This window comes from Camelina sativa, chromosome 13 (assembly GCF_000633955.1).
Source record: "Camelina sativa cultivar DH55 chromosome 13, Cs, whole genome shotgun sequence".
In the NCBI taxonomy this organism is placed as follows: domain Eukaryota; kingdom Viridiplantae; phylum Streptophyta; class Magnoliopsida; order Brassicales; family Brassicaceae; genus Camelina; species Camelina sativa.
The window spans coordinates 24,032,569-24,057,729 of record NC_025697.1 but is presented as its reverse complement, the minus strand read 5'-3'; the positions used below and the strand labels follow the sequence as shown (position 1 = coordinate 24,057,729).

Below are 25,161 nucleotides of genomic sequence, written 5' to 3'. Positions count from 1 at the left end.
AAAAAAAAACATTATGAGATTTTTCTTGAGAGAAGGAGAACCCCACAACCACGACTGGAGCCGTGGAGGCAACGACGGCGAGATCTCGAAACCGAAGCTTGCGGTATAGAAGTCAAAGAATAAGGACGAGGAGAAGAAGAAGAAGAAGATGATGATGATGATGAATCGAGAAAAGGAAGAAGATGATGAATCGAGAAGAAGAATAGTCAACAAAAAAGAAGAGATGATGATAATATATGGAAGAAGAATCGTAACTGAAGAAGATGATTGTGAATCGAAGAAGATGATGGTGAATCGAAGAAGGAGAGGATGATGAATCAAAGATAATAAAGATGGTGAATTGAAGAAGAAATGAAGAAAAATCAAAGAGTAACTAATGGAGAAGAGGCAATGGCGGCTACTTGGAAAAATTAGATTAGGGTTTTCTTTTTTTTGGTTAACCATTCGGTTCAAGCAAACCAAACGGAAAATCTCGGTTAACCGAGTCTAATTAAAATCTTTCCGATCGGTTTACTTAATTAATAGAAACTGAACCAATTTGCCCAAATCTCGGTTCGGTTCAAATTCGCAGGCCTACTATATACTATGCATGGACTTGGTTCCAACATGTCTATAAAGTAGTTAGTTAGTTACCTCCCTCTTTTAAAATTTTTATTGTTTCTCAATCAATCGGTAACGATGATATGGTTTATCAATCACATAATCAATACAATAAATATTGGATGTTTTTCACGTGATTAGACCTCAGCATTTTGGAGAATTCTAGAGCTGACACCTCAGTTAAAATAAATAATCAATCAAATTAAAAGAATTAGTACAACTCAACATTTTTCTCCAGTAATAATCCTCTGTTCCACGTCACTTTACTCTAGGTTTTTTTTTCTTATGTTAATGTGTTCTCACCATTAGGTTTATATTATACGCAAGTAACTAATCGTGATTATAACTTTGCCCTAATATAACCCCCCCCATACAAAAGCTTACACGTCAATGTGTTCTTATGTTTCTCATAACAAGTTTGGTAGTGTAAGAATGAGTACGGTGATTATAACTTTTCCCAAACCGTAATTAGGTGAATCTAAGTATATTGTGCTATTGTTTTCTAAAATCTTCTTCTATGAGTATAATAATACATGTTGCCTCTAATCTTCATTTTGTGGTCATTCTTCTACCATATGGGGCCTATGGGATATCTCCTTTAATGATGATGTGGGAAAGATGGTCACTTATAGATTAGTGAATCTTTAATCCATTGTTTTTGATCATAGGTTTCATCTTTATGTTATCTGGTTTAACAACATTAGGATTTCTTGAACTTGTAATGATGATCTAACAATAAAAATATGAAGGACAAGTATTGATGGGCAATCTGGTGAAGGATATGTAACCCGATGAAAATATGCAATCAATTATCACTTTATAGAGTTTAGCATACAAGTCTGACCTAAGATGCATGCAGTCGGATATTCTTCATCTCTAGGGAATCCATGTTCCAACTTGTAGGTAATAAAATATATGCCAATTTGATTTTTTTGGACCCATCTCTGTGAACTTTATGGTTTCCACAATTGTATGATTCAGTTCATCGGTCACGGTATAGACATCTCACTTTAGTTTGTTTTGAGGCATTTATAAGAAACAATGGTAAAGTCATACTAAATTACTTGGGTAACACCATTTTTTTTTTTTAATAAAATTTCTGATTTTATACGATAGAAAGAGTTTATGATTACAAGGTGCCTTTGTGACAACGATCATCGGGATGAACAAACCCGGTACAAAGAAAACAAATTACAAAGATTACAAATATTAGGTTGAGTAGTTTCGAAACCAAATCTCGAGGAGGCCTTGGAGCTTCGGTTTGTTATTCCTGGCTAGGCAAGTGTTTCAAATCCTCTTGTCGAGGTGAGAGAAGAGTCCTTCAACCGGGGTGCAGATGTTAGTATAAATCCTTGCATTCCGCTCATGCCATATTGTGTACACGACGGCCTGGGCTACCAAGAGCTTCATAGTGTTCAGACGATTGTCTGTTGTCGGAGCCTGCAACCAGAAGAGTAGGGTGTCCCAAGTAAAGAACCCGGTGAAAAGAATTCTCATTTTAGTCAAACACCATCTCCACAGAGCAGACGTATACAGAGCAGACGTTAGGGTAACACCATGGCAACCAAAGTGACCATTTCTTATACATGTTCTTCTTTCTTGTAACTGTAAGATTGTGAAGAACATTATAAAAACAGAGAATTTGTCATCTAAAATGAATATGGAGAAATTTATGCCTTTGTGGTGATGAACGCAAAAATTCGAACATCAGATTTTTGGAGTGTTTTGAGAGTGACGCATCATTAAAATTGATATCCAATAAAAACCTTTCGATAAATACAACTCATATATCTCAACCAATAATAATTATTTCATGTTCAACATAAGCATTTCTGGATTTTAAGTAACTAACACATCATTAAAATTGTGTAACCAATCAAATTATAAAAAATATTATACATCATATCAATATTTTTCAAAAAAAAATGTTTAAACTAAATTAATAAATCATTTACAATATTTTTAAAAAATAATGATATCAACCAAGTATTGATATCATTATATGTCATATCAATATTTTCAAAAACATAGGTTTAAATTATAGCTTAAATTTAAAATAAATTAATAAATCATGTACAACTTTAAAAACAAAGGTATACTAATACAATCAATACATACTTAGTAAAATATAAATATAATAAAAATATAATATAAATCAAGATTAACCAAGAATAACACAAAACCAAACTAACGTAAAAAATATGTATGTGTATATTGACTTAAATGTAATTATTATCAAATAAAACAAAACAATTAGATTTTACATAAAGAACAAAAGAGAAATAAATAACTTCTTTGACAACAAACAAACTATAGAAAAATTAGGTGATTAAATTTGTATAAACTACAAAAATAATACACCAGAAAATCAAGCTACACTAATATTTCTAACTCCCATAACAAGTAAAGAAAATAAAATTTGAGAGTAATATTGATAGTGATTTTCTATATTATAACACGAACTAATGTCAAATTAAACAATATATAAGTTCCAAAATTGAAGGTCTTATATTATAGTTTAAAGCAGTGAAAACTAAATAACCTTCTACTTAAAAAATTACTTTAAAAATTAACCTAATCCTTATGCTATTCAACAAAAGTATAATAATATTAAAATAATACACAAAATCAGAAGATAATGTCTTTAGTCAAGTGGTTAAAGGTTTACAACACCACATTTACGACTGATCCCTCCAAAATATGTTTATGTATTTTGACCAATATTAACTTTTCTAACAATTAAAAAAAACACTATAAAACAATATGTGATTAAATTTATATTAAATACAAATATACACCACAAATTCAAACCATGCTAATATATCTCCCACATTATGGTAAAGAAAATAAAACAGAACATACATTAGGGTTAGTTAAGCTATCTATACAATTAAGTCCACTCAATTTAAATGTAAACATTTATAATCCCTCGTAGATTTGAGTTTTCTCAACCATTAATTTATTAGTGCATTTTCTATTTTATTGTTTTATAAACCATAGTTTTTTCAATTAATCTAACTCCAAAAAGAAAGTTCATATTTTCAAGAATTCAATATATCTAAAAACAGTTACAAAAAGTATTCCCGCGGCGTAGCGCGAGTGTAACATATCGTCCGTCATTGTAAAACTAGTAACCTAGTTAAGTGTAACCTAGTAATAATAATAACTATTGATGAATTCATCTTCTTTTACCGTCATTGTAAAACTAAAACATATCGTCCGTTCGTATGATAAAAGATAAATCGGATCGAAAGAGTGCTACATGTTAAGTATTGGGCCTCAGCCCAGTATAAGTAAGAAGAAGCTACGGTGACATAAGAAGAAGAACTAGATCCAGGAAGACAAAAAAGGAGGGAGAGAGAGACGTGTCACTCACTTGGGCCTTGGCTTCCTCCTCTCTTCCAAATCGGCAAATCGGAGGAATTTGTGCTCTCTGGATAGATTAAAAAAAAAAAAACACTAAGAGATTCCATTACTTTCCCTCTGTTTCTTCCCTGTACATTCACTCTATCGAGGCCCTCCGAGCTTACTTTTAGAAGATGGACATCGAACAGAAGCAGGCGGAAATAATCGATATATTCGTTAAACGAGCTTATGTATCCAAAGGCGATGCTCTTGCATCTATCCTACTAGAAGCTACTTCGCATCCTTGGCTTTTCGCCTTCTCCGAGATTTTGGCTCTGCCTTGTGTTGCCGAGGTCTTCTCGACTCTACGCCTAGCATCTTTCATATACTACAATACTTACTCTTTATTAATCAAGTTCATACCCTGCTCCCTTGCACTATCTGCTTAGGCTGTACGATTTCATCATCTAGCTTACAGTATTAGGGTTTCTACTGGAGACATATTTCTCAATAATGTTTGCTATTTGCTATATTCCTTTTCATTAGTTCACTTGCTTCATTCATTGGTTTTGATCAGCTTTTGTTTTTTTTCCACATTCCTTGGAAAGTGTTTATATATCCGTGACTGATTATATTTAACTTCTCTGTTTGGTGTTGCGGAGTTCAGTTGTTAATTTTGCAAACCTCTGTGTTTTCTTTTAATTAATTGCTCGCCTGTTCGGTTTCTGAAGCTTCTCTTAACTTTCACTGCAGCTTAAAGGGACCACTAACTCTGTATACCTCGATGTACTACGGTTATTCGCACATGGCACATGGAGTGATTACAACAAAATGTATGACTGGAAGCTTAAATCTTCCGTTTCTTTTTTCATCTATCTATATATCTATTGAAAAGATTTGGTTGTTGTTAAGTTTTCTTAAACGTTTTATGTTTTGTTTTGATGATACACTTTCACTGCGTCCTCTTATTCTAATCTTCTTCTCAAACTCTAGGCAACACTGGTTGTATTTCCCAATTGGTTCCTGTTCAAGTTCTTAAGCTGAAGCAGCTCACCGTCCTTTCTCTGGCGGAGGTAAACAAGGTATATCTTCTTTTTCTTTTCGTCTGTGACCATGATGATTTGTTTTTTCGTAGTTTTTGTTCGTCATTTCAATCTCTTTTTCTGGACTCTTGATATGTGTCGTTGATTTATATATAATTCCTTACGATATGTGCTTTTTTACTTCCGGGTATTGCCCTATGATTTACTGATGGCCGAGTTAGATATCTCAAACATACGTGAGCTCGAAGATTTTCTTATCAATGAATGCATGTACGCTGTGAGTTTTCTGGACTAAAGATTTTCTTTTCGAGTAATAATAATTTGTGATTGAGAAGCTGACGTTGCACAGACAAGTGAAGTGTGACAATGGAGAAATGTGTAAACATACGGTGCTGACTTTTTGCAGGCCAGGGTATAGTTAGAGGAAAACTTGATCAGTTGAAAAGATGCTTTGAGGTACCTGCTTTCTTTTCACATTCCAATTGTATGATCGTTGTGCTTTTTGTTAGATCTACCAGCAACTCTTGAACCAGTATATCCCTTGCAAACATGCAGGTTCAGTTTGCAGCTGGTAGAGATCTAAGGCCTGGACAGCTTGGGAATATGATTCACACACTGGAAAATCTGTAACTTGTTATATATCCCTGCCCTTCTGTTGAGATTTTATGTGAGAGCCCCTTCTCATGAACTAGAATGTTGGAGTCAGTTTATATATATGTATGTGCACACAATTGATGTTTAGGTCGAGTACATCAAAAGATCTGCTGGTTTCAATTCAAGATAAGATAAAAGGGGCTGACAATATGAGTGAAGTGGACAATAGAAATCGAAAGGAAGTAGAAGAGAGGGTGGAAGAAGTGAAAAAGTCAATATCCTTGAAGGTACTAGTAGATTGTGGCTGATTATTCTTTTCATCGTTGTTTGGTACACTTACATTTTGAAGTTAGCTATTTTTGCTAAAATTTAGCATAGAGAATTGTTATGTTATACACAGCCAACAAATGACATTGTGATGTTTTGCAGTACTTGGTCCTCGGTTGGACAAAGTTCGTATTGTGTTTTGTAATGAGATGAACGCTCCCTTAACGAAACTAGAATCATGTGCTTTCACGGAAAAAAAAGATAATCGTATATGTAGAACTAAAAATCCGTAGTCTTTCCCAAGAGAGCAGGCAGTAGATAATATTTGGTGAAAGTAGGTGATGATAATTGAAAATGGACTGTTATGACTCGAACAATGGGAGATATTTTTCTATGTTGTCTTACTTACATTGTGGCAGAAGTTGCACACTGTGGGCAGGAAGAGATATTTGGTGAACCAAGTGGAGTGATGGACTATGAAGAGGACCGAAGCAGGCCCAAGAGGTAGGTGACTCTGTTACATTCTCCAGAACTTAAAGTTGATCCGCTAATTAGGATCCTTAAGCTCTCAGATAAGATTTCTTCCTTGATTAGATAGAAAACCAATCACCCTAAAGCCATGGGAGGGCATCATCGTGAAGGTATATGATTTTGGATTTTTTTTAGGGGGGGGGGGGTAGGGAATATCTAGAAAAACATGAGGTACGATTTGGTTGAGAACTTGAGATGAAAATCATGGAACTTATTATGTTGTATTGCAAGAGGAGGCATCCGATGCCATGAAACAAGGTGGGAGAGAGAAGAGAGACATGGGTATCTAATTTTGCGGGAGCAATGTAAAGCCCTTTTAGCTAGCTAGACTTTTTTGTCACTAAGTAGTAAGTATGAACCTTTTTTAGTGACTTTTGTGTGATGAAAGATTCGTAGTAAGCTGTTTGATTTGAAGAGCTTGATGTCTCGTCATAGGTTTTGATGCCTGGATTGCTGGAAGAAAAAAGAAATTAAGAATGAAGTAAAAAGGCTCTATGATTTGCAGATGTCTTCTATAGAAGATGAATTGTTGTAATCAATTATTAATATATAGGGAGGAGAATCAGATTGGTAGTATTGTAGTAAATGAGCCAAAATATGGACCAAAAATAATGAAAACAAATGAATTATGAAAGGTGTTTTTGTAATACAGACAGCTCATAATCTAATCCGAGGGAAGGAAGAAGTGTAGCTGTTAGGTTAATTATGTTCCGCCGTTTAGCTGCCTGGGAAATGGGCTCCAACGAACGCTGGCGTTTGTGACCGGCGTGAGTGACCCTCACGGGCTCAGCCTGGTCAATGCCGATAAGGTGAGGAAAGTTAAGCTTAGCCTTGGAGCCCCGCATCTTGAAAGCTGCGCGGTCATATGCCACCGCGGCCTCCTCGGACGTCTCGTAGGTCCCCAACCACGTTCTGGCCCCGTTCTTGTTCGGATCTCTGATCTCGGCGGCGTATTTCCCCCATGGTCTTCTCCTCACTCCTTTGTAATTTGCGCCTCTCCGTGGCGGCTCAGAAGAAGAAGATGATGATGATGAATCTTCTTCAACTGGAGATCTGGAAGCTCTGAGATCAAAATCGTCCTCCTCCAGCAGTTGATGGCGAATCCAGTCCAGAACTGTCGAGCCGTTATCCCATGTGAGCTCTGCTTCCATTTTGTTTTTGTTTTTTTTTTTTTTGTTTCCTCAACACTCTTTAACTGTGGTCTGATCTTTTTTTCTTTACAGGGAGAATATATATATATAGAAAGGGGAATGAATGATTGAATCACACAGGCCTCTTCATTTTTAATATTGGAGGACCATGCAGTTGCTGGGAAGCACAGAATCAGTCACGTTTTACTCAATGTTCTTCTCTCTATTTTATTATAAAAAGTAAAAATAGGCAAAGGAATCTTGAACCAATCCCGTTTTCGTTCTTCTAACTCGTTGGTTTACACTTTACCCGCACGCAGCACGAAGGAGCTTATTACTAGTATTTTTTTTTTCTTTGCTTATTACTAGTATTATATCCTGCTAGTTTTATATTGTCCCCTAGATAAGGCTGAGTTGCTTTTAAAATACAAAATTGGTTTCCCTGTAGTCTACATCATTGTCTTTCAGGTGTCTTGTATAGTTGTATCTACAAATAATTAATTTATCTCGATTCTAAATATCGTGTCAAACACCTTTTGTTACCATTACATAGCAGTAGCATAGAGAGGGTTACTTGGTCTTGATTGGGCCTTATGTTTGGCCCAATAGTTATACGTTTGGATTCTGATTACACCGGGTTGTTGAAATAGATCCGGATCCGGGTGATTTCACCGTCTCGATCTAATCAGTCCTTTCCTTTTTTGTACCCAACCCAAACCTTCAACTATCATATCAAGTTGAGTTCCCCATGGGAGGCCACGAAGGTTTCAGCAACCACCTCTCCTCCGCCACATGGTTCTCTCATTTCTGTGCTTCAGCTCGCCGATTTAAATCATTGGCTCCTCCGTCATCTCAGACTGCCACCTCCGCCGACTCTCTGGTTCGTCGCCTCGGCCTTTTCGACCTCATACTGTTGGGCGTCGGCGCTTCCATCGGCGCCGGTGTCTTCGTCGTTACCGGAACCGTCGCCCGCGATGCTGGACCTGGTCAGTTTTAACGAATTACATTTTTCTCATCCTTGAATCGCTTAGTGCTTAGTTACAACTTCCGATTGATTGATTGATTACTGTTTGCGTAGGAGTCACGATCAGCTTCTTGCTAGCTGGAGCATCGTGTGTGTTGAACGCTCTCTGTTATGCTGAACTCGCATCTCGTTTCCCTGCTGTTGTTGGTGGAGCTTACATGTACTCATATTCAGCTTTCAATGAGATCACAGCTTTTCTTGTTTTCGTACAACTCATGCTTGACTATCATATTGGCGCCGCTAGTATCTCTCGTAGTTTGGCAAGTTATGCAGTTGCTCTCCTTGAGCTTTTTCCAGCTTTCAAGGGCTCTATCCCTCTCTGGATGGGAAGCGGCGAGGAGCTCTTCGGAGGGGTTCTCTCTTTAAATATCTTGGCTCCCGTTTTACTTGCTCTCTTGACCCTTGTTTTATGCCAGGGTGTGCGAGAATCTTCTGCTGTCAACTCCTTTATGACTGCTACCAAGGTGCGCTTCCTTCCTTCTTTAACTATTCTTATTATACCTTAGATCACGGAAACTCTTCTTGCTTGACAGTATTGGTTCTTCTGTAGTGTAGGTCGTCATTGTTCTCGTTGTCATTTGTGCCGGTGCTTTTGAAATTGATGTAGCAAATTGGTCCCCTTTCGCGCCTAATGGTTTTAAAGCAGTTCTGACTGGTGCTACTGTAGTGTTCTTCTCATATGTTGGATTTGACGCAGTTGCTAATTCTGCTGAAGAATCAAAGAACCCTCAGGTCTGCTCATAAATTTGTTGAGTGTATTTTTACACTGCTATCATCTACACAGTTTTTCTTATATCTGTTTAATTCCTGTTCAGCGTGATCTGCCAATCGGAATTATGGGGAGCCTTCTGGTTTGTATCTCGCTGTATATTGGCGTATGTTTAGTGCTCACCGGGATGGTCCCTTTTAGCCTCCTCAGTGAAGATGCTCCTTTAGCTGAAGCCTTTTCATCAAAGGGTATGAAGTTCGTCTCAGTCTTAATCAGCATTGGTGCTGTTGCTGGACTCACGACTACCCTGCTTGTTGGTCTTTATGTTCAGGTGAAAATATATATATATATATATATGTACCTGGATTTCTTTTGTAATTATGTCACTTGTTTCTCATGTGAACCAAGGTATCCCTAAGTAACCATCTGATAGTTCGGATAAACAGTCCAGGTTATATCTGGGACTTGGAAGGGATGGCCTATTGCCTTCAATCTTTTCCAGAATACACCCAACTCTTCATACACCTCTTCATTCTCAAATCTGGTGCGGCATTGTAGCTGCCGTTTTAGGTGGCATATTTAATGTACATAGTCTTTCCCATATTCTGTCCGTTGGTACATTGGTACGTCATGGTCTTAATTTTCTATATCCCTTCGTTTTCCAGTTGATACTTATACTTTCCAGTTTAAAATTATTGTCGGTGGTCCATTTTTTCAGACTGGGTATTCAGTTGTTGCGGCTTGTGTTGTGGCCTTGAGACTGAATGATAAAAAAGAAAGAGAGTCGGCCAATAGATGGACATCAAGTTGGCAGGAAGGTGTCATTTGCCTTGTTATAATTGCATGCAGTGGTTTTGGTGCTGGCATACTATACCGTTTCAGTGCTTCAGTTATATTTATTCTCCTCTCCGTTGCTGTGGCAATTGTTGCTTCAGCAGTTCTTCATTTTCGCAAAGTAAGTAGCCTTAAGCATAAGCTAACACTCTGCTTAGCTGAATAGCGCCAAAAAAAGGAGTTTTACTAGTGTTAAAATGCTAGATACAAAAACGTTTAGTTGAATAGAGGCCAGCAGTAGCATGTTCTGGCACTTAGAACGCCACAGTGATACTTTAAAAGTCTGTGACTGTTGTCTGTTGAAGTAACGTTGCATTCTTGGTTTAGAGGAGATATTTGTTAACATCGGTTAGAAATTACACGAGGAGATATTTGGCAAATGCCATCCTATCTATTAGTGCTTCATGTTAACCCTCAGCTTTTCGCTTTCAGGCTTATGCTCAGTCTCTGGGTTCTGGGTTTACCTGTCCTGGTGTACCCATTGTGCCATGCGTTTGCATTTTCTTCAATATCTTCTTATTTGCTCAGGTACACGCTTAGAACTAACTTTAATACAAATTCTACATACCATATGATCTAAATTTGATATCTCCGCTACGTTGCAGTTGCATTTTGAAGCATGGATAAGATTTGTTGTTGTCAATGTGCTTGCAACTGCTGTTTATGCCTTGTATGGGCAGTACCACGCAGATACAAGCACTGTGGTTTATCAGAGGGCACCTGAAACTGAAAGCGAATCTTATTAATGCTACACTATTATAGCTGTGTTGCTTAAACGGTGCAAGCCATTTGTTGACTGTAGATAGCAAGTTTCTGTGTTGCGTGAGAGACATACATATTCTGTTTGAGTGTAAGGGATTGAATGGGATGTGAGGAATTTAGATATTATTATTGTAATTTGTAAATAAAACTTGAATATAAGTATGCTCCTGCATTTCGACTGAAGCCTTGAGAATGACTGAAAATGGGTTTTGTCACTTTGTGCTTTCTTTCCTTTCCTTTACCGATTCGTCTTCATTTTTTTTTTTAAAGTAGATTATGATCCGTGCAAGTCATTTAAATTATAAATTTTATTTGTTGGTTAAATATGTTATAATTGTATAATAATTTTTAATTTTATGATTTAAAGTTTAAACCATATAATATCATAATATATTTTGTTTTTTACTTAATATTTATTTAATCAATTTAATTAGATATGTCTACTTTCTGATACCGATAGTGTTAACAATATAATAGAATGATGTTTTACCCGTGTAACACCAAATTAATGATATTTTAAATCTATATAAATATCGACAAACTTGTCTCGCTATATAACTTCGTCCAGAGATATTTTAACTCGCACTATATCATGTTAATTTTTTATATTTATTGTTTTGTATTATAAATATTAGCTTGAGTTGCTATGTTATTTATTAAGATTGTAACCATTTACATTTTAGAAAATTAGTGATTCTTATAAAGTTTAAATATTTATAATAACGGTTGAGCATTTCTCGTAAATTGAGAAATATATGTTCGTTTTTAAAAATTTGTATTACATCATATGCATGAAAAAAATCATAATTTTTATTAACTTGTATTATAGAATAATTCAAGATAATTTAAATATAAATTCAAATAAAAATAAAAAGAAATCATGGTTGAGTGAGTTAGAAAATTTTTTTTATTTTTTAAAACATTACTTATAATTAATTTGAAATTTTTGGTAATTGATATTAAAGTCAATGCATTATACTGCAAAAATACTAGTATAGATAATTTAGTGTATGAAAGGTACATGCCGTTTAAGGGCAACACAAACGTCAGCCAGTCCCTTTTTAAAATCGTTAAACGACAATTGAGTGAGTTTTCCTCTCTCTCTCTCTCTCTTTGTTCACATCATCTGAAGAAAAGGGGAAATCTCTGATCAGAGAGAAGGGCGAGAGAGAGAGAGATCGAATGGCAGAATTTGTTGAGGCTGATAATGCAGAGGCAATAATCGCGAGGATCGAAACCAAATCGCGGAAGATTGAAAGCTTACTCAAACAGTAATATTACCTTTGGAGTTATCCTCCTGCCCTAAAGTTTTCCCCCCTTTCTTTCTCAGATAACCTTCAGTAGTGTTTGTGCGTGCAGGTACAAACATGTCGAAGCTTTGAAAACGGCTCTCGAAGGTTCGCCTCCCAAAACTCGCGATGAACGTTGCAAGGTCTCTGTTTTCCTCTGTCTGCCTAATTAAAAAGGAATCTCCTTTTTTTTTTTTTTCTTGATTTTGTTTCCTGAGCCAAACACGTATATCATTCTCATTGCAGTCCGCTAATTGGATAGTTGTACACAGAGCTATAATGGCCATAAAGGATATTGATGGAATGCTGAATGCTCTTGATGCCGAGTATTACGACATTCTCATGAAGTAAGAAAACCAAACTCTCTTTTCCTTTTCTTTTTGGTTTGGTTGCATTATTAATTGCGAAATAGATATATCTAAGTCTTGACTCAAAATGGTGTGATACAAACCCCTCCTCTCTCTCTCTCTCTCTCTCTCTCTCCAAAGGGTTTTGTATTCCCCATTCATGTGTCTGGCTGTCTCTGTGCTCTTTGATGGAATGTAACTTTCCCCTGAGGCTATTTTTGTTTATTTTGTTTACTTGAATGGTGTTGGAACAGGTACTTGTACAGAGGCCTTTCTACTGGGGACCGACCCACTTGCGATCAGTGCTTGAAGATTCACGAGAAACTCACTGAGAGAGCTGGTCTGGGTTGCATTCTCCGCTGTCTTACTGATACTTTAAACACCGTTTGATTTAGTCCATTTGTTGTAATATTGCCACTAATGTATTCTTCATTGATAAACATTGAGCATTTATTTACCAGTTTTAGACTTGTTTTTTTCCAATTAGCAAACAGATGCTTGGTCCCGACGTTGATAACAACAACAAGTCATTCATGTGTAACACAATTCTTTCCTTTCTCCAAACACCCAACTAAAACAACCTTAGCCGTGTTTATGAATGTTTTCAGGAATAAACTCAACCATAAAATATACGAGTGCTTAGGCGGGCAAATAAGACTCCAGCATCAGTTTGGCTGGGGAAGGTGTCAGAATCTCTACGATCAGGTAAGTGTATTTCCACTCATTCTCTGCCTTGTCTTTAAACATCTCCGTGTACACTTTCCCGGCTCCTTGAGTCCCACGGATGTAGAAGTTTACCTGAAGCATATTCAAATTTGATAATGTTAAACAACCTATTCTCTGTTCTGTTTCCTCGATTTTGTTCACAAGCAAAGATGTGACTCCAAGGCCACAAGGGGTGAATTACCTCAACATGCTCAACTCCGTCTTCATCTGTAAATACTCTGTTGGGTATACGTTGACGAGCAGCTCGGTTTCTGGTTTCTTGTCCGTAGCCTTTGATGGGGGATCCAATCCTAACCCTCACCTAGTTAACAAGACAATCCCCGCATTAACACAGATGCTTTCATTTATGTAATACACCACCCACCCTTCTGTTATGATCAATCTATGAAGTTACTTTCTTATTACCTGACCATCATCTTGAATTCTCTTCAGGGCTTTGTCAAAGATCTTGTACCTAGAATACAGAATGGCGTATTTAGATGACTCCAAATCCTACTAGGGTCCTAGCAGATAAATGAAAGTTAAGAGTTCTGAAGTCTCACTCTTTTGGTTGAAATATGAGCTCTTTAAACACACCGTACCCAGCAGCTCCAGCAACCCCAAGCCCAGCCAGAATAACAAGACTGTAGGAAGCACCTTCTGTTAAGGTCACCGGTTTCTCAGGGATGTGGTATGTAGGAGAATCAAAAGGATCCTCCACAGTCGTCACCTCTTTCTTACCCTGTGAAACAATTTTCAAAGAGTTGGCAGTAATGTTTAAGACTCTCGGGATTTAATGACATAAGTTGTATTGTCTGTCGCTTTTGACGCTTTGCGTTTTGGATTAAGTGGCGAACACAGAAGGTAGAAATTAAGGAGAAACTTGTAAGAATAAACACAAACAATGTAGGAGGTCAAAAGCATATTCTTAGGAACACACCTTATTCTGCTGATTCCCAGAAGTTGTTGATGCAAAAGATCTAGTAAGGTAAGATGAGTTGATCTTCTTTGGAAGAGTTGTTTCCGTACATATACTTGCTTGGGGGCGAAACAATAGTCCTGCAAACAGAGATCATCATTGTCAGAACAACAAGTACACAAGACTGGGATTTGAAGTTTTATTATTATATAACACATGATAATTGATGACCATTAGCTCCAGCGGAGTCCTGCATAAGAAAAACAATGAGAGCTTCTAATTAAACTAACATATATGCCCCCAAAAAAAGGGTGTAAGAAGGCAAACAAAATAAATGTTGTGTTTACGAGACTCGTGAGACCCGAACCAGTAATGGCCCGACTTGAAGCTCCTCTTTGTAAAACGCTTATCAACTGCATCGAAAGACAGAAAACAAAAAAAAAAAACAATTAAAGGGAAGAAGACCTTTTGAAGAAAATAGAAACCAGTGAGTATGAATAGGACTAGAAAAGGGGTCAAATGTTTGTTAAAAGCATCATAACGAACGATCAAGGTATTCTTGTTACTAGAGAGAGAGAGAGAGAGAGAGAGAGAGAGAGAGAGAGAGAGAGAGAGAGAGAGAGAGAGAGAGAGAGAGAGAGAGAGAGAGAGAGAGAGAGAGAGAGAGAGAGAGAGAGAGAGAGAGAGAGAGAGAGAGAGAGAGAGAGAGAGAGAGAGAGAGAGAGAGAGAGAGAGAGAGAGAGAGAGAGAGAGAGAGAGAGAGAGAGAGAGAGAGAGAGAGAGAGAGAGAGAGAGAGAGAGAGAGAGAGAGAGAGAGAGAGAGAGAGAGAGAGAGAGAGAGAGAGAGAGAGAGAGAGAGAGAGAGAGAGAGAGAGAGAGAGAGAGAGAGAGAGAGAGAGAGAGAGAGAGAGAGAGAGAGAGAGAGAGAGAGAGAGAGAGAGAGAGAGAGAGACTCAATTCAAACAGGACTAGAAGAGCAAAGCATTCACCCGAGAGGTCTATGGAAAAAACAACCTCCTCAGACCAACCAAAGTGCAGATATTGGAAACCTTGTATTACAGTAATATGCAATTCCATGACTAAATTGGAGGAAGTAATAGCTTTGAAAAGAGACTAGCCATTCTTTCTAACGATGCTGAACAATAAAAACCGCCAGAGTGGGAAAAACAGTATTAGATGGAATACATTATCATAATTACGCAAGGAACTGAGCAAAAGGAGAAGGCAGAGAGAGAAACCGATTTTGGGATTCCAGAAGAAGGTTGTGAAGAAGCGGAGGAAGAAAACGAAGTCAGTTTCGACTTGGATTGGCGGCCGATGGCCATCTCTGATCTCCTTACAAGGTTCATCATCATCGTATCTGGTACCACAAAATTAGTGACAGGAGCCAGGAGGAGGAGAAAGAATGAAACTTGAAGCTTTTTTTTTCTTTTTCTTTGACGAGCAAGGCGAAGCCGCTTCTGTGGGGTAGACACGTGACAAAGAAGCACGCACGTGTGCGCTCTTTGATTGGGCTTGGGCTTTGGCCTCATAAGATAAAAACAAAAATGCTTGTTCATCTTTTCCATTTCCCTAAACCAAACGGGCTTAGCTTTTTAAAGCCCAATAAAAGATAAATCTTGTTCTAAGTTGGTCTAACTCGCAACCTCAACCATGGATGGGAAGTGCAAACAATGGCTGTCGCGCTGCTCTCGGCATGTCGTCCTCCTCCTCCTGCTGCTCCACTCCGCAGTCGTCGCGGCGCTTTTCGAACAAGCTGTTCGATCTTCGCGAATCCAGCACAGCGAGCCAAGCGGAAGCTGCTGGAGCTGATCTCGGAGGAGGATCGAGGTCTGAGAACCCAGAAAGACGCCACGAAGAGAGACGCAATCGTGAATGCCATCGAATCCATGGCGGTAATCGGCCGTAGCTCCATCACCACAGGCGACTCTCTATCTGCCACGTGGCGGCTCCTTTGGACGACGGAGAAGGAACAGCTCTTCATCATAGAAAAGGCGGGCTTGTTTGGGACGAGCGCCGGAGACATTTTGCAGGTGATCGATGTAAAGAAACGGATCCTCAATAACGTCATCACTTTCCCGCCGGACGGTGTTTTCTTCGTACGCTCTGATATCCAAATCGCTTCCCCGCAGAGAGTCAATTTCAGGTTCCAAAATCCTTTCAAAATTAGTAACGGAAACAGAGAGAGAGAGAGAGAGAGTAGCTTGCTTAATTGGATTGCGTTTTTGTTTGATATTTCAGATTCAATAGTGCGGTGTTGAGAGGGAAGAACTGGGAGCTCCCACTGCCACCATTTGGGAAGGGCTGGTGAGTTAGTTATGATCTATTTACAAAAAACAACGACCTTCGCTGCTTCTGAATGCTATATATATGTATGTACATATAAAGAGAGAGAGTTTTGGGTTTGGGTTCCACAGGTTTGAGAATGTGTATATGGACGGTGATATCAGAGTGGCCAAGGACATCAGAGGAGACTACTTAATTGTTGATCGTGCTCCTTATAACTGGACAGAATGATTTGTATATTTTACTAGGTTAAAACTTTGTTTCTTTCTTTCTTGTGTAATATAATACATAATTTCAATTCCTCTGAATATTCATCGTCCTTTACCATTGGGTCTCAAATAGATGGGGCAGGAATATAGATAGGGAGGGAGAGTAATATGAAGGATCATTCAAAGCGTGACCCTCTTGAGTATATTTTGGTTTTTTGTCTGTGTTTGTTACAAAACACACCACCCACATTTTCTATGCCCTTTTTCTCCGTTATCTTCTCTGTCCATGAGTTAAAAAGGCCAACGCTAACCCTTTGTGTTTTGTTTTATTGGGAAACTGAAAAGAGATGTTGGCGTCCGCAAGGTTAGAGAAACGAATGGAAATAGGCAAAAGCACAAGGCGGGCTGCAAATCAGGGCAAGGCAACAGTGCTTGCTCTTGGTAAGGCCTTCCCTAGCAATGTCGTTTCCCAGGAAAATCTCGTGGAGGAGTATCTCCGTGAAATCAAATGCGATGACCTTTCTATCAAAGACAAGCTGCAACACTTGTGTAACTTGATCATTTCCCTCTACTTTCTTTGTCAACCTTTTCCTTTTTGAGCACCTGTGCAAAGATAAGCATGTATGCGTGTCTTGTTGATGCTAGGTAAAACCACAACTGTGAAAACACGCTACACAGTCATGTCTCGGGAGACGCTGCACAAATACCCTGAGCTAGCAACCGAGGGTTCCCCAACAATCAAACAGAGGCTTGAGATTGCAAACGAGGCGGTTGTGCAGATGTCATATGAAGCGAGCTTGGTTTGCATCAAGGAATGGGGAAGGGCAGTGAAAGATATCACTCATCTTGTCTATGTTTCCTCCAGTGAGTTCCGTTTGCCCGGAGGTGACCTCTACCTCTCGGCACAACTGGGCCTTAGCAACGAGGTTCAGAGAGTGATGCTGTATTTTCTGGGATGCTACGGAGGTCTGAGCGGGCTGCGCGTGGCCAAAGACNTTTTTTTTTTTCCTGTTATCTTCTCTGTCCATGAGTTAAAAAGGCCAACGCTAATCCTTTGTGTTTTGTTTATTGGGAAACTGAAAAGAGATGTTGGCGTCCGCAAGGTTAGAGAAACGAATGGAAATAGGCAAAAGCACAAGGCGGGCTGCAACTCAGGGCAAGGCAACAGTGCTTGCTCTTGGTAAGGCCTTCCCTAGCAATGTCGTTTCCCAGGAGAATCTCGTGGAGGAGTATCTCCGTGAAATCAAATGCGATGACCTTTCTATCAAAGACAAGCTGCAACACTTGTGTAACTTTCTTTGTCAACCTTTTCTTTTTGAGCATCCTGTGCAAAGATAAGCATATGTATACGTGTCTTGTTGATGTTAGGTAAAACCACAACTGTGAAAACACGCTACACAGTCATGTCTCGGGAGACGCTGCACAAATACCCTGAGCTAGCAACTGAGGGTTCCCCAACCATCAATCAGAGGCTTGAGATCGCAAACGAGGCGGTTGTGCAGATGGCATATGAAGCTAGCTTGGTTTGCATCAAGGACTGGGGAAGGGCAGTGGAAGATATCACTCATCTTCTCTATGTTTCCTCCAGTGAGTTCCGTTTGCCCGGAGGTGACCTCTACCTCTCGGCACAGCTGGGCCTTAGCAACGAGGTTCAGAGAGTGATGCTGTATTTTCTGGGATGCTACGGAGGTCTGAGCGGGCTGCGCGTGGCCAAAGACATTGCTGAGAACAACCCTGGGAGCCGGGTGCTGCTCACCACCTCTGAGACTACGGTTCTGGGGTTCCGCCCGCCCAACAAAGCTCGCCCTTATGACTTAGTCGGGGCTGCACTCTTTGGAGACGGAGCCGCTGCCCTGATCATCGGAGCAGACCCTACAGAGTCCGAATCTCCCTTCATGGAGCTTCACTATGCTCTGCAGCAGTTCCTGCCTGGAACGCAAGGGGTGATCGACGGGCGGCTGTCAGAAGAGGGCATAAGCTTCAAGCTAGGAAGAGACCTCCCTCAGAAGATCGAAGAAAATGTCGAGGAGTTCTGCAAGAAGCTGGTGGCAAAGGCGGGTTCTGGCTCTGGTTTGTTGGATTTAAATGACCTTTTCTGGGCAGTTCACCCGGGTGGACCCGCCATCCTGAGTGGGCTGGAGACAAAGCTGAAGCTGAAGCCGGAAAAGCTAGAATGCAGCAGACGGGCGTTGATGGATTATGGGAACGTAAGCAGTAACACCATCTTCTACATAATGGAAAAAGTGAGAGATGAGCTTGAGAAGAAAGGCACAGAGGGAGAAGAATGGGGTTTGGGATTAGCTTTCGGACCGGGAATCACCTTCGAAGGCTTTCTCATGAGGAGTCTCTAAATGTCTATGATCCGGACTCCGGAGATATGTAAACAAGTAAAAAATAGTATGAGAATCGGCACGTTAACTATTGATGAACCGATGCCAACACACACATGTATATGTGTATATGGTTGCTTTAGTTTTGCTCTACAAAGGTAAATCATACAGTTCCAATGATTCTAGGACACTCGGTTAAAAGTAATGGGCCTTCATGCATCCACGTAGTAATATAGTTTCATCCTTACAAAATCAGAATGTCGATTTCTCTGGCTTTAATTTATTCACCGCTTTATCCTCCACTTTTAGCGAATCCTACTACTAAACGTATGACAAACAAACTGTGAGTTACATAATTTGATTCTCACAATTAAGCTGTCAACAAAACATTCAACAGGTGTTAAGCAAGCCATTAAAAGGAGGGACCTATATAACTAAATACATATGGTTAACGATTCAAGTACCATGTCCCCACTTGTCCATTACTAGTACAAAAGTTCACATAAAAAGTTCTTTTTAAGAAAGAGAAGAAGATCTCAATAACACAAAATAATCTTTTAAATTAAAAATACACACAGAATTAAGATGAGCCAATGTGTTCCCAACTGTCACATAGATGATACTCCTGCGGCCGCAGCAGCTACCACCACCGTCCGCTCCACCACAGCCGCCGATATCCCCATGTATGCACCAACATTTGTTTATATATATATATATATATATATATATCATCTTGATAATAACTCTTTGTTGAGTATATAATATGTTTGTTTGCAGGTTAGACTACGAGGTAGCCGAGCTGACGTGGGAGAACGGGCAACTGGGCTTGCACGGGTTAGGTCCACCGAGAGTGACGGCTTCGTCGACAAAGTACTCCACAGGCGCCGGTGGAACGTTGGAGTCGATAGTGGACCAAGCTACTCGCCTCCCGAACCCTAAGCCCACTGATGAGCTCGTCCCATGGTTCCACCATCGCTCTTCCAGAGCCGCCATGGCCATGGACGCGCTTGTCCCTTGCTCAAACCTTCAGGAGCAACAGAGCAAGCCCGGTGGGGTTGGCTCCACCCGAGTGGGGTCGTGTAGTGATGGTCGTACCATGGCCGGTGGAAAACGAGCCAGAGTGGCGCCGGAGTGGAGCGGGAGCGGGAGTCAGCGCCTGACCATGGACACTTACGACGTCGGTTTCACCTCAACATCCATGGGCTCGCCTGATAACACCATCGATGATCATGACTCAGTCTGCCACAGCCGCCCACTGGCAAGAACTATATATAGAACTATAGTTATATCCCTTTTTTAAAACCAAACAATGAATTAAAAAAAAAAAACCTGATATAGATGGAGGACGAAGAAGAGAAGAAAGGCGGAGGCAAATCATCAGTTTCAACCAAGAGAAGCAGAGCCGCTGCTATTCATAATCAATCCGAACGAGTATTCACCTTAAACCTTCTTTTTTTTTTCTTTTTCAGTACTCTTTTTCAAGTTCTATGTAGTATAACTTATCTATGCCGCTCCTGCATGGTCATTAATTATATATTAACATGCTTGTGACTTTTTTTTCATTAATTTATTTAGTTTAAGGATATTCACAGCCCTTTTGGCTGATCAATTTTCTTGCAGAAGAGGAGAGATAAGATCAATCAAAGGATGAAGACTTTGCAGAAAATGGTTCCCAATTCCAGCAAGGTACGTACGTATGTACTCGTCGTTCTACATGCATCATAATAGGTGGCTAAATCATCAAAGTCTTATTGAGCCTGCGTACGAACTACAGTCAGTTAGCTGATTAGTATAATACTAGTAAGTAGGTATACATGAAAATAGCTAGAGGGGATGATATGAGAGAAAAAAAAATGGTGGACCAAAGCAAAGTGAATGCATCGAAAGAAATGGACCTCATACGATGATTCTACTCCACACACTTATGCTCAATCTTTATATTTGGTTGCCCCCTAAAAAACTTATTTTACATCTCTTTATTACTTGGTCCGACTGGTCCATTCATATATCCCTTAAATTATTTTATGCCTCTGTCGACTCAAAAATCAACACAATCTATATCACATGTATTATAATTTATATATACGTAAACACATGCTTGACTAAATCCGTATGGCATGTTCATTGGTTTGGTTAGTTATAGTAGATATAAAGAGTGTGATTTGATTTCATTATTATTTTGGATTTAGACGGATAAAGCATCCATGTTGGATGAAGTGATAGAGTACTTGAAGCAACTTCAAGCACAAGTGAGTATGATGAGCAGAATGAACATGCCTTCCATGATGCTTCCTATGGCCTTGCAGCAACAACAACAACTACAAATGTCTCTCATGTCCAATCCCATGGGTTTAGGGATTGGCATGGGGATGCCCGGTCTCGGTCTCCTGGACCTGAATTCTATGAACCGAGCTGCTGCTGCCACTCCTAATATACATGCCAACATGATGCCAAACCCATTTGCGCCAATGACTTCTCCATCGTGGGATGCTTCTTCCAACGACACTCGATTTCAGTCTCCTTTAATCCCAGATCCTATGGCCGCCTTTCTTGCATGCTCTTCACAGGTTGACTTTTTATTTTATTTTCATATATCTAATCATTAATGCTTCATTTTGTCAAAATCAAAAACCCAAAAAAAAAAATGAACATGCATGACCATATTTATATTTCGAAATATTGCAGCCAACGACGATGGAAGCATATAGCAGGATGGCTGCATTATATCAGCAAATGCAGCAACAGCTTCCTCCTTCGATTCCAAAATGATTATTTTAAAAACATCCATCGATCGTACGTCAATATATGTGTTTTATATTCCATCATACATATATATATATTATTTTTTATATATTCCATCATAATTAACTTATATTGTATAGGCTACTCATGAATTATGATTATATACGTACTTAAAAAAAAAAGGATCGTGTTGCAATTGGATGTCGTACGTCCGACAAAAAATAATGGTAATGTTGTTTGAGTGAATTTGTAACTTCACTTTACATCCATAAACCAAAAACGAACTGATCTATTTTTTGTTAGATAAAGTGCGTTCAATATACGTAGAGTCTAGTATAGTACTTCGTTTTCACGAATTTAATTATGTCAGTCGTCGTGAGAATAAGTGAAAAGTCGAAATGGAGTAGACACAACACAAGAGCATATGCGTTGTCTGCAAAATTCCACAATAATTGTTGATAATGTTATTATTCTGCTACAAGGAACCAAAAAGAAAGGGAATATTTATTTTTAAAGGTGCCGTAAATGATTGGCTGTTAACAGGTCAACTTGGCCCTGACCATTACCACACGTTTGTTTGTGAACAAATCAAATTATTTATAACGAAAAGTGACTCTTAAAATCATGAGATAAATGCAACTTAAGTAGTGATCCAATCGTCACCACAAGGCACAAACCCTATCTATTTCTCCTTCTTTTTTTTTTTTAATTACTTCTTCTTAATTTTTGCTTATAAAAAGATCTCATTTGTCCTTTTACTATTAAAAGAATGTACAATCAATATATAACTGAACTTTGATTTGATTTAAAAAATGTTAATTCTGGGACGACGATTTTGAGCGAAATACCCTTAAAATTTCATATACTAAAGAAATCAAAGTATATATAGCATCATCCGTGTGTATACATAAAAATAAATATGTCCATTAAAAAAAAATTGTATATAAACGCATCCAAATAAAACCATAATTAGGTGAACCTGTGGCAACAACATTTTTACGTACATTTATATTCATTGTTTTTTGTTTGCAGTCTTTAAATTATACATAATTGGAACATACGAAACAGAGAGAAAATGACATATGAGGAAATAAAAAATCAAATCATATATAACTCCAAAGGACGACACCAGTTGGCTTTGATAGTTAAGCTTAATATAGATACTCCCAAAAGATATGAAAACGGTGGTTGCGATGTTACCAAAAAAAAAAAAAAAGAGTAATATTAGTTGTATTTTTTGAATCTATTTAAACGTAGTACATGTAGATTATTTTAAAGGTGATTTACTCAAATGTTATCCAAATTAGGTAATATTACCAAGATCCACAAAAAAAGATTTTATTACTATAATATTTCGGGTAATTTCAAAATATCTAGCGTGCCCTTGTTTTATGTTACCGGAAAAAACGTTATTACAAAAATGTCATTGCCACGTCAGATGCCACATCAGAAATCGCTGACGTGTAACCATAACTCATCCGTAACGCGTTACAGATGAATGTTGCGGTTGAATTATAGGTATGTTGCGGATGAGTTATGAAAAAAAACATTTGAGTAAGAGCGGACGGTTGACTTATAGCATAACTCAATCAAGCGTTACAGTTGACTTATTAAAATCTGGTTGAGATATGCTATAACTCAACCGTCCTTACGGTTGAGTTGTCAAAATTTTGGCTGAATTATCAATACGACACGGCTGAATTATCATTTTCCGACTGGTTGTGTTATGAAAAACGGCTGACTTATGAGCAACTATCACGGTTGAGTTATCGTACAACTCAACCGTGATAGGTTGACTTATCGTACAACTCAACCGTGATAGGTTGACTTATCATACAACTCAACCAGGACGGTTGACTTAGTAGCAAAAAATTAATTACTAGAATGTTATTCAGTTACGGCTGACTTATTAAACGATACAGCTGAGTTACATATTTTCAGTTGATGAAGCGGCTGAATTTGGCAGCAATTTTTTTGCTTTTTAATTACTATAATGTTTTTTTAATTACTGTAATGTTTTTCATGTTGTGAGTGAGTTTTATATAGGCTAAGTTATTAATTATTTGATGGCTGAGTTGCCACGTCGGACGCAACATCCATGTCAGCATTCCATGTCATCTTTTTTTTTCTCCGGAAATACGAAACGTCGTTCTTCAACTGGTAAATAAGTGAACTATTTACCTTCTTCTTATACTTCTTCTTCACTTTTCTTCTTCACCTAGTTCTTTCTACTTCTACTTCACATTGTTCTTCACCTTGTTCTTCTACTTCTTCTTCACCTTGTTCTTCATTTTTCTTTCATGGATCCAGTTCCGGTTCTAGTTGTTTCCGGTAATTGGGTAAAGACACAGAGATATGTATTTAACACCGACGATAGAGGTTGTATAGTTATGCAGATAGATGGAGGCACAACACACGACAAGCTTGTGAAGCTTGTTCTTGAAGACTACGGATTGGACGCGTTTAGCCATGAGCTAAAGCTGAGCTACATGTTCTCACATAAGGCACTGAAACTAATGGCGCATGATACTCCACCAGTTTTTGTCTCCAATGATCGACAGTTGCAATGTTTTTTGGGGCTATGGAAATCCGATCAGCTACGTCTCTGTTTAGAGTTTTCGGCGAAAGAGTCTACAGAAACTAGTGGAGCTAGAGGAAGTATGATAAGCAGTGACTCGAAAGTAGAACCTACATACGAAGTGTATGGTGGGGGATTTGAAGGCACTTGTTTTGATTATGGTAAGATCGTTGACAAAGAAAACGAAGAAGAAAAAGCTGTCGAAGTAGCATCTGACGAAGAAGAAGAAGACGATGAATTTTCAAGCCGATTTGATTTTTTCGACGCCTCCGATGGTGAGTCATCTGATGACGAGCAATTTTCTGTATTGGGCGAGCCTCGGAGTAAAGAGGAAGTCCCATCTACTCCGCCTCCTCAGAAGAAAGCTCATAAAGATGATAACTTTGTCGGATCGAAGATGAATCCGGAGGCTATTAGGTTGGAGGTGTCAACGCTAAAATTACTGTAGGACAAAGATACAAGAGCAAAAAGGAGTTCAGGAATCCCGTGAAACTTATTTCGGTAAGGGATGGATTTGATTTTAATGTACCAGTATCAAATCGGAGACAAGTGGTTTTTAGGTGTTGGGTTGAAGGATGTCTTTGGAGAGTTCGTGCATCTGTACAAGGGAATGACCCAGATTTTCATGTTCGTGTGTACGATTCGGAACACACATGTTCTGTGACGGAACGTTCTATTAGATCCTGCCAATCAACAGTTGATGTATTGGCAGGTCTTTACAGGGACTATCTTGGTGGTCTTGGTCCGGATGTTAAACCTAAAAGTGTCGGAGTCATTTTCAATAAGCAATTTAGTCTAAAGGTAATAACTATGTTTCGACTGACTTATTGATAATAATGGTTAACTTATAGGTATGTATAGGCTGAGTTATTTACATGTTACGGCTGCTTTATTCATTATTTACGGTTGACTTATTC

General features: G+C 38.7%; 7 protein-coding genes and 1 long non-coding RNA gene across 15 annotated transcripts; 6 read left to right on the top strand and 2 right to left on the bottom strand.

Annotated features, from left to right (window-relative positions):
* Positions 3,869 to 7,862, top strand: LOC104737780 (COP9 signalosome complex subunit 7-like). 7 transcript variants are annotated; one of them, XM_010458039.2, is made up of 10 exons: positions 3,869 to 4,298; positions 4,699 to 4,778; positions 4,939 to 5,027; positions 5,210 to 5,258; positions 5,395 to 5,444; positions 5,544 to 5,614; positions 5,731 to 5,869; positions 6,272 to 6,353; positions 6,816 to 7,514; positions 7,604 to 7,862. In XM_010458039.2, exons 2-8 carry the CDS (start codon positions 4,730 to 4,732, stop codon positions 6,317 to 6,319), a joined length of 495 nt encoding a protein of 164 aa, XP_010456341.1. In that variant the 5' UTR covers positions 3,869 to 4,298; positions 4,699 to 4,729; the 3' UTR covers positions 6,320 to 6,353; positions 6,816 to 7,514; positions 7,604 to 7,862. The 7 variants fall into 7 exon arrangements, with proteins under 7 accessions (XP_010456341.1, XP_010456337.1, XP_010456335.1 ...); XM_010458035.2 differs by having other exon boundaries at positions 3,870 to 4,298; positions 6,289 to 6,353; XM_010458033.2 differs by having other exon boundaries at positions 3,877 to 4,298; positions 6,289 to 6,353; positions 7,033 to 7,514.
* Positions 8,210 to 11,056, top strand: LOC104737779 (cationic amino acid transporter 9, chloroplastic). Its single transcript, XM_010458032.1, has 8 exons — positions 8,210 to 8,496; positions 8,589 to 8,998; positions 9,090 to 9,266; positions 9,350 to 9,574; positions 9,690 to 9,866; positions 9,962 to 10,198; positions 10,510 to 10,605; positions 10,683 to 11,056. The coding sequence occupies exons 1-8, from the start codon at positions 8,259 to 8,261 to the stop codon at positions 10,821 to 10,823; spliced, it is 1,701 nt and encodes a 566-aa protein (XP_010456334.1). The 5' UTR covers positions 8,210 to 8,258; the 3' UTR covers positions 10,824 to 11,056.
* Positions 11,908 to 12,939, top strand: LOC104737778 (actin-related protein 2/3 complex subunit 5A). The gene is made up of 4 exons (XM_010458031.2): positions 11,908 to 12,110; positions 12,199 to 12,271; positions 12,375 to 12,475; positions 12,730 to 12,939. The coding sequence occupies exons 1-4, from the start codon at positions 12,022 to 12,024 to the stop codon at positions 12,863 to 12,865; spliced, it is 399 nt and encodes a 132-aa protein (XP_010456333.1). The 5' UTR covers positions 11,908 to 12,021; the 3' UTR covers positions 12,866 to 12,939.
* Positions 12,956 to 15,532, bottom strand: LOC104737776 (probable mitochondrial import inner membrane translocase subunit TIM21). Of its 2 annotated transcripts, XM_010458029.2 has the most exons (8): positions 15,338 to 15,532; positions 14,447 to 14,512; positions 14,331 to 14,349; positions 14,121 to 14,239; positions 13,744 to 13,922; positions 13,607 to 13,655; positions 13,383 to 13,502; positions 12,956 to 13,273 (listed from the first exon to the last, which is right to left on the bottom strand). In XM_010458029.2, exons 1-8 carry the CDS (start codon positions 15,452 to 15,454, stop codon positions 13,115 to 13,117), a joined length of 828 nt encoding a protein of 275 aa, XP_010456331.1. In that variant the 5' UTR covers positions 15,455 to 15,532; the 3' UTR covers positions 12,956 to 13,114. The 2 variants fall into 2 exon arrangements, with proteins under 2 accessions (XP_010456331.1, XP_010456332.1); XM_010458030.2 differs by lacking the exon at positions 14,331 to 14,349 and having other exon boundaries at positions 14,467 to 14,512; positions 15,338 to 15,523.
* LOC104737774 (probable plastid-lipid-associated protein 11) lies at positions 15,746 to 16,709 on the top strand. Its single transcript, XM_010458026.2, has 3 exons — positions 15,746 to 16,245; positions 16,341 to 16,406; positions 16,517 to 16,709. Exons 1-3 carry the CDS (start codon positions 15,773 to 15,775, stop codon positions 16,614 to 16,616), a joined length of 639 nt encoding a protein of 212 aa, XP_010456328.1. The 5' UTR covers positions 15,746 to 15,772; the 3' UTR covers positions 16,617 to 16,709.
* LOC104737775 (type III polyketide synthase C-like) lies at positions 17,597 to 19,112 on the top strand. The gene is made up of 2 exons (XM_010458027.2): positions 17,597 to 17,882; positions 17,963 to 19,112. Exons 1-2 carry the CDS (start codon positions 17,681 to 17,683, stop codon positions 18,943 to 18,945), a joined length of 1,185 nt encoding a protein of 394 aa, XP_010456329.1. The 5' UTR covers positions 17,597 to 17,680; the 3' UTR covers positions 18,946 to 19,112.
* On the top strand, positions 19,397 to 21,865 carry LOC104737773 (transcription factor UNE10). The gene is made up of 6 exons (XM_010458025.2): positions 19,397 to 19,607; positions 19,702 to 20,182; positions 20,263 to 20,355; positions 20,545 to 20,610; positions 21,114 to 21,491; positions 21,610 to 21,865. The coding sequence occupies exons 1-6, from the start codon at positions 19,510 to 19,512 to the stop codon at positions 21,691 to 21,693; spliced, it is 1,200 nt and encodes a 399-aa protein (XP_010456327.1). The 5' UTR covers positions 19,397 to 19,509; the 3' UTR covers positions 21,694 to 21,865.
* LOC104737772 lies at positions 20,045 to 20,534 on the bottom strand. Its single transcript, XR_002034860.1, has 2 exons — positions 20,254 to 20,534; positions 20,045 to 20,189 (listed from the first exon to the last, which is right to left on the bottom strand). It is a non-coding gene; the product is annotated as an uncharacterized LOC104737772 (long non-coding RNA).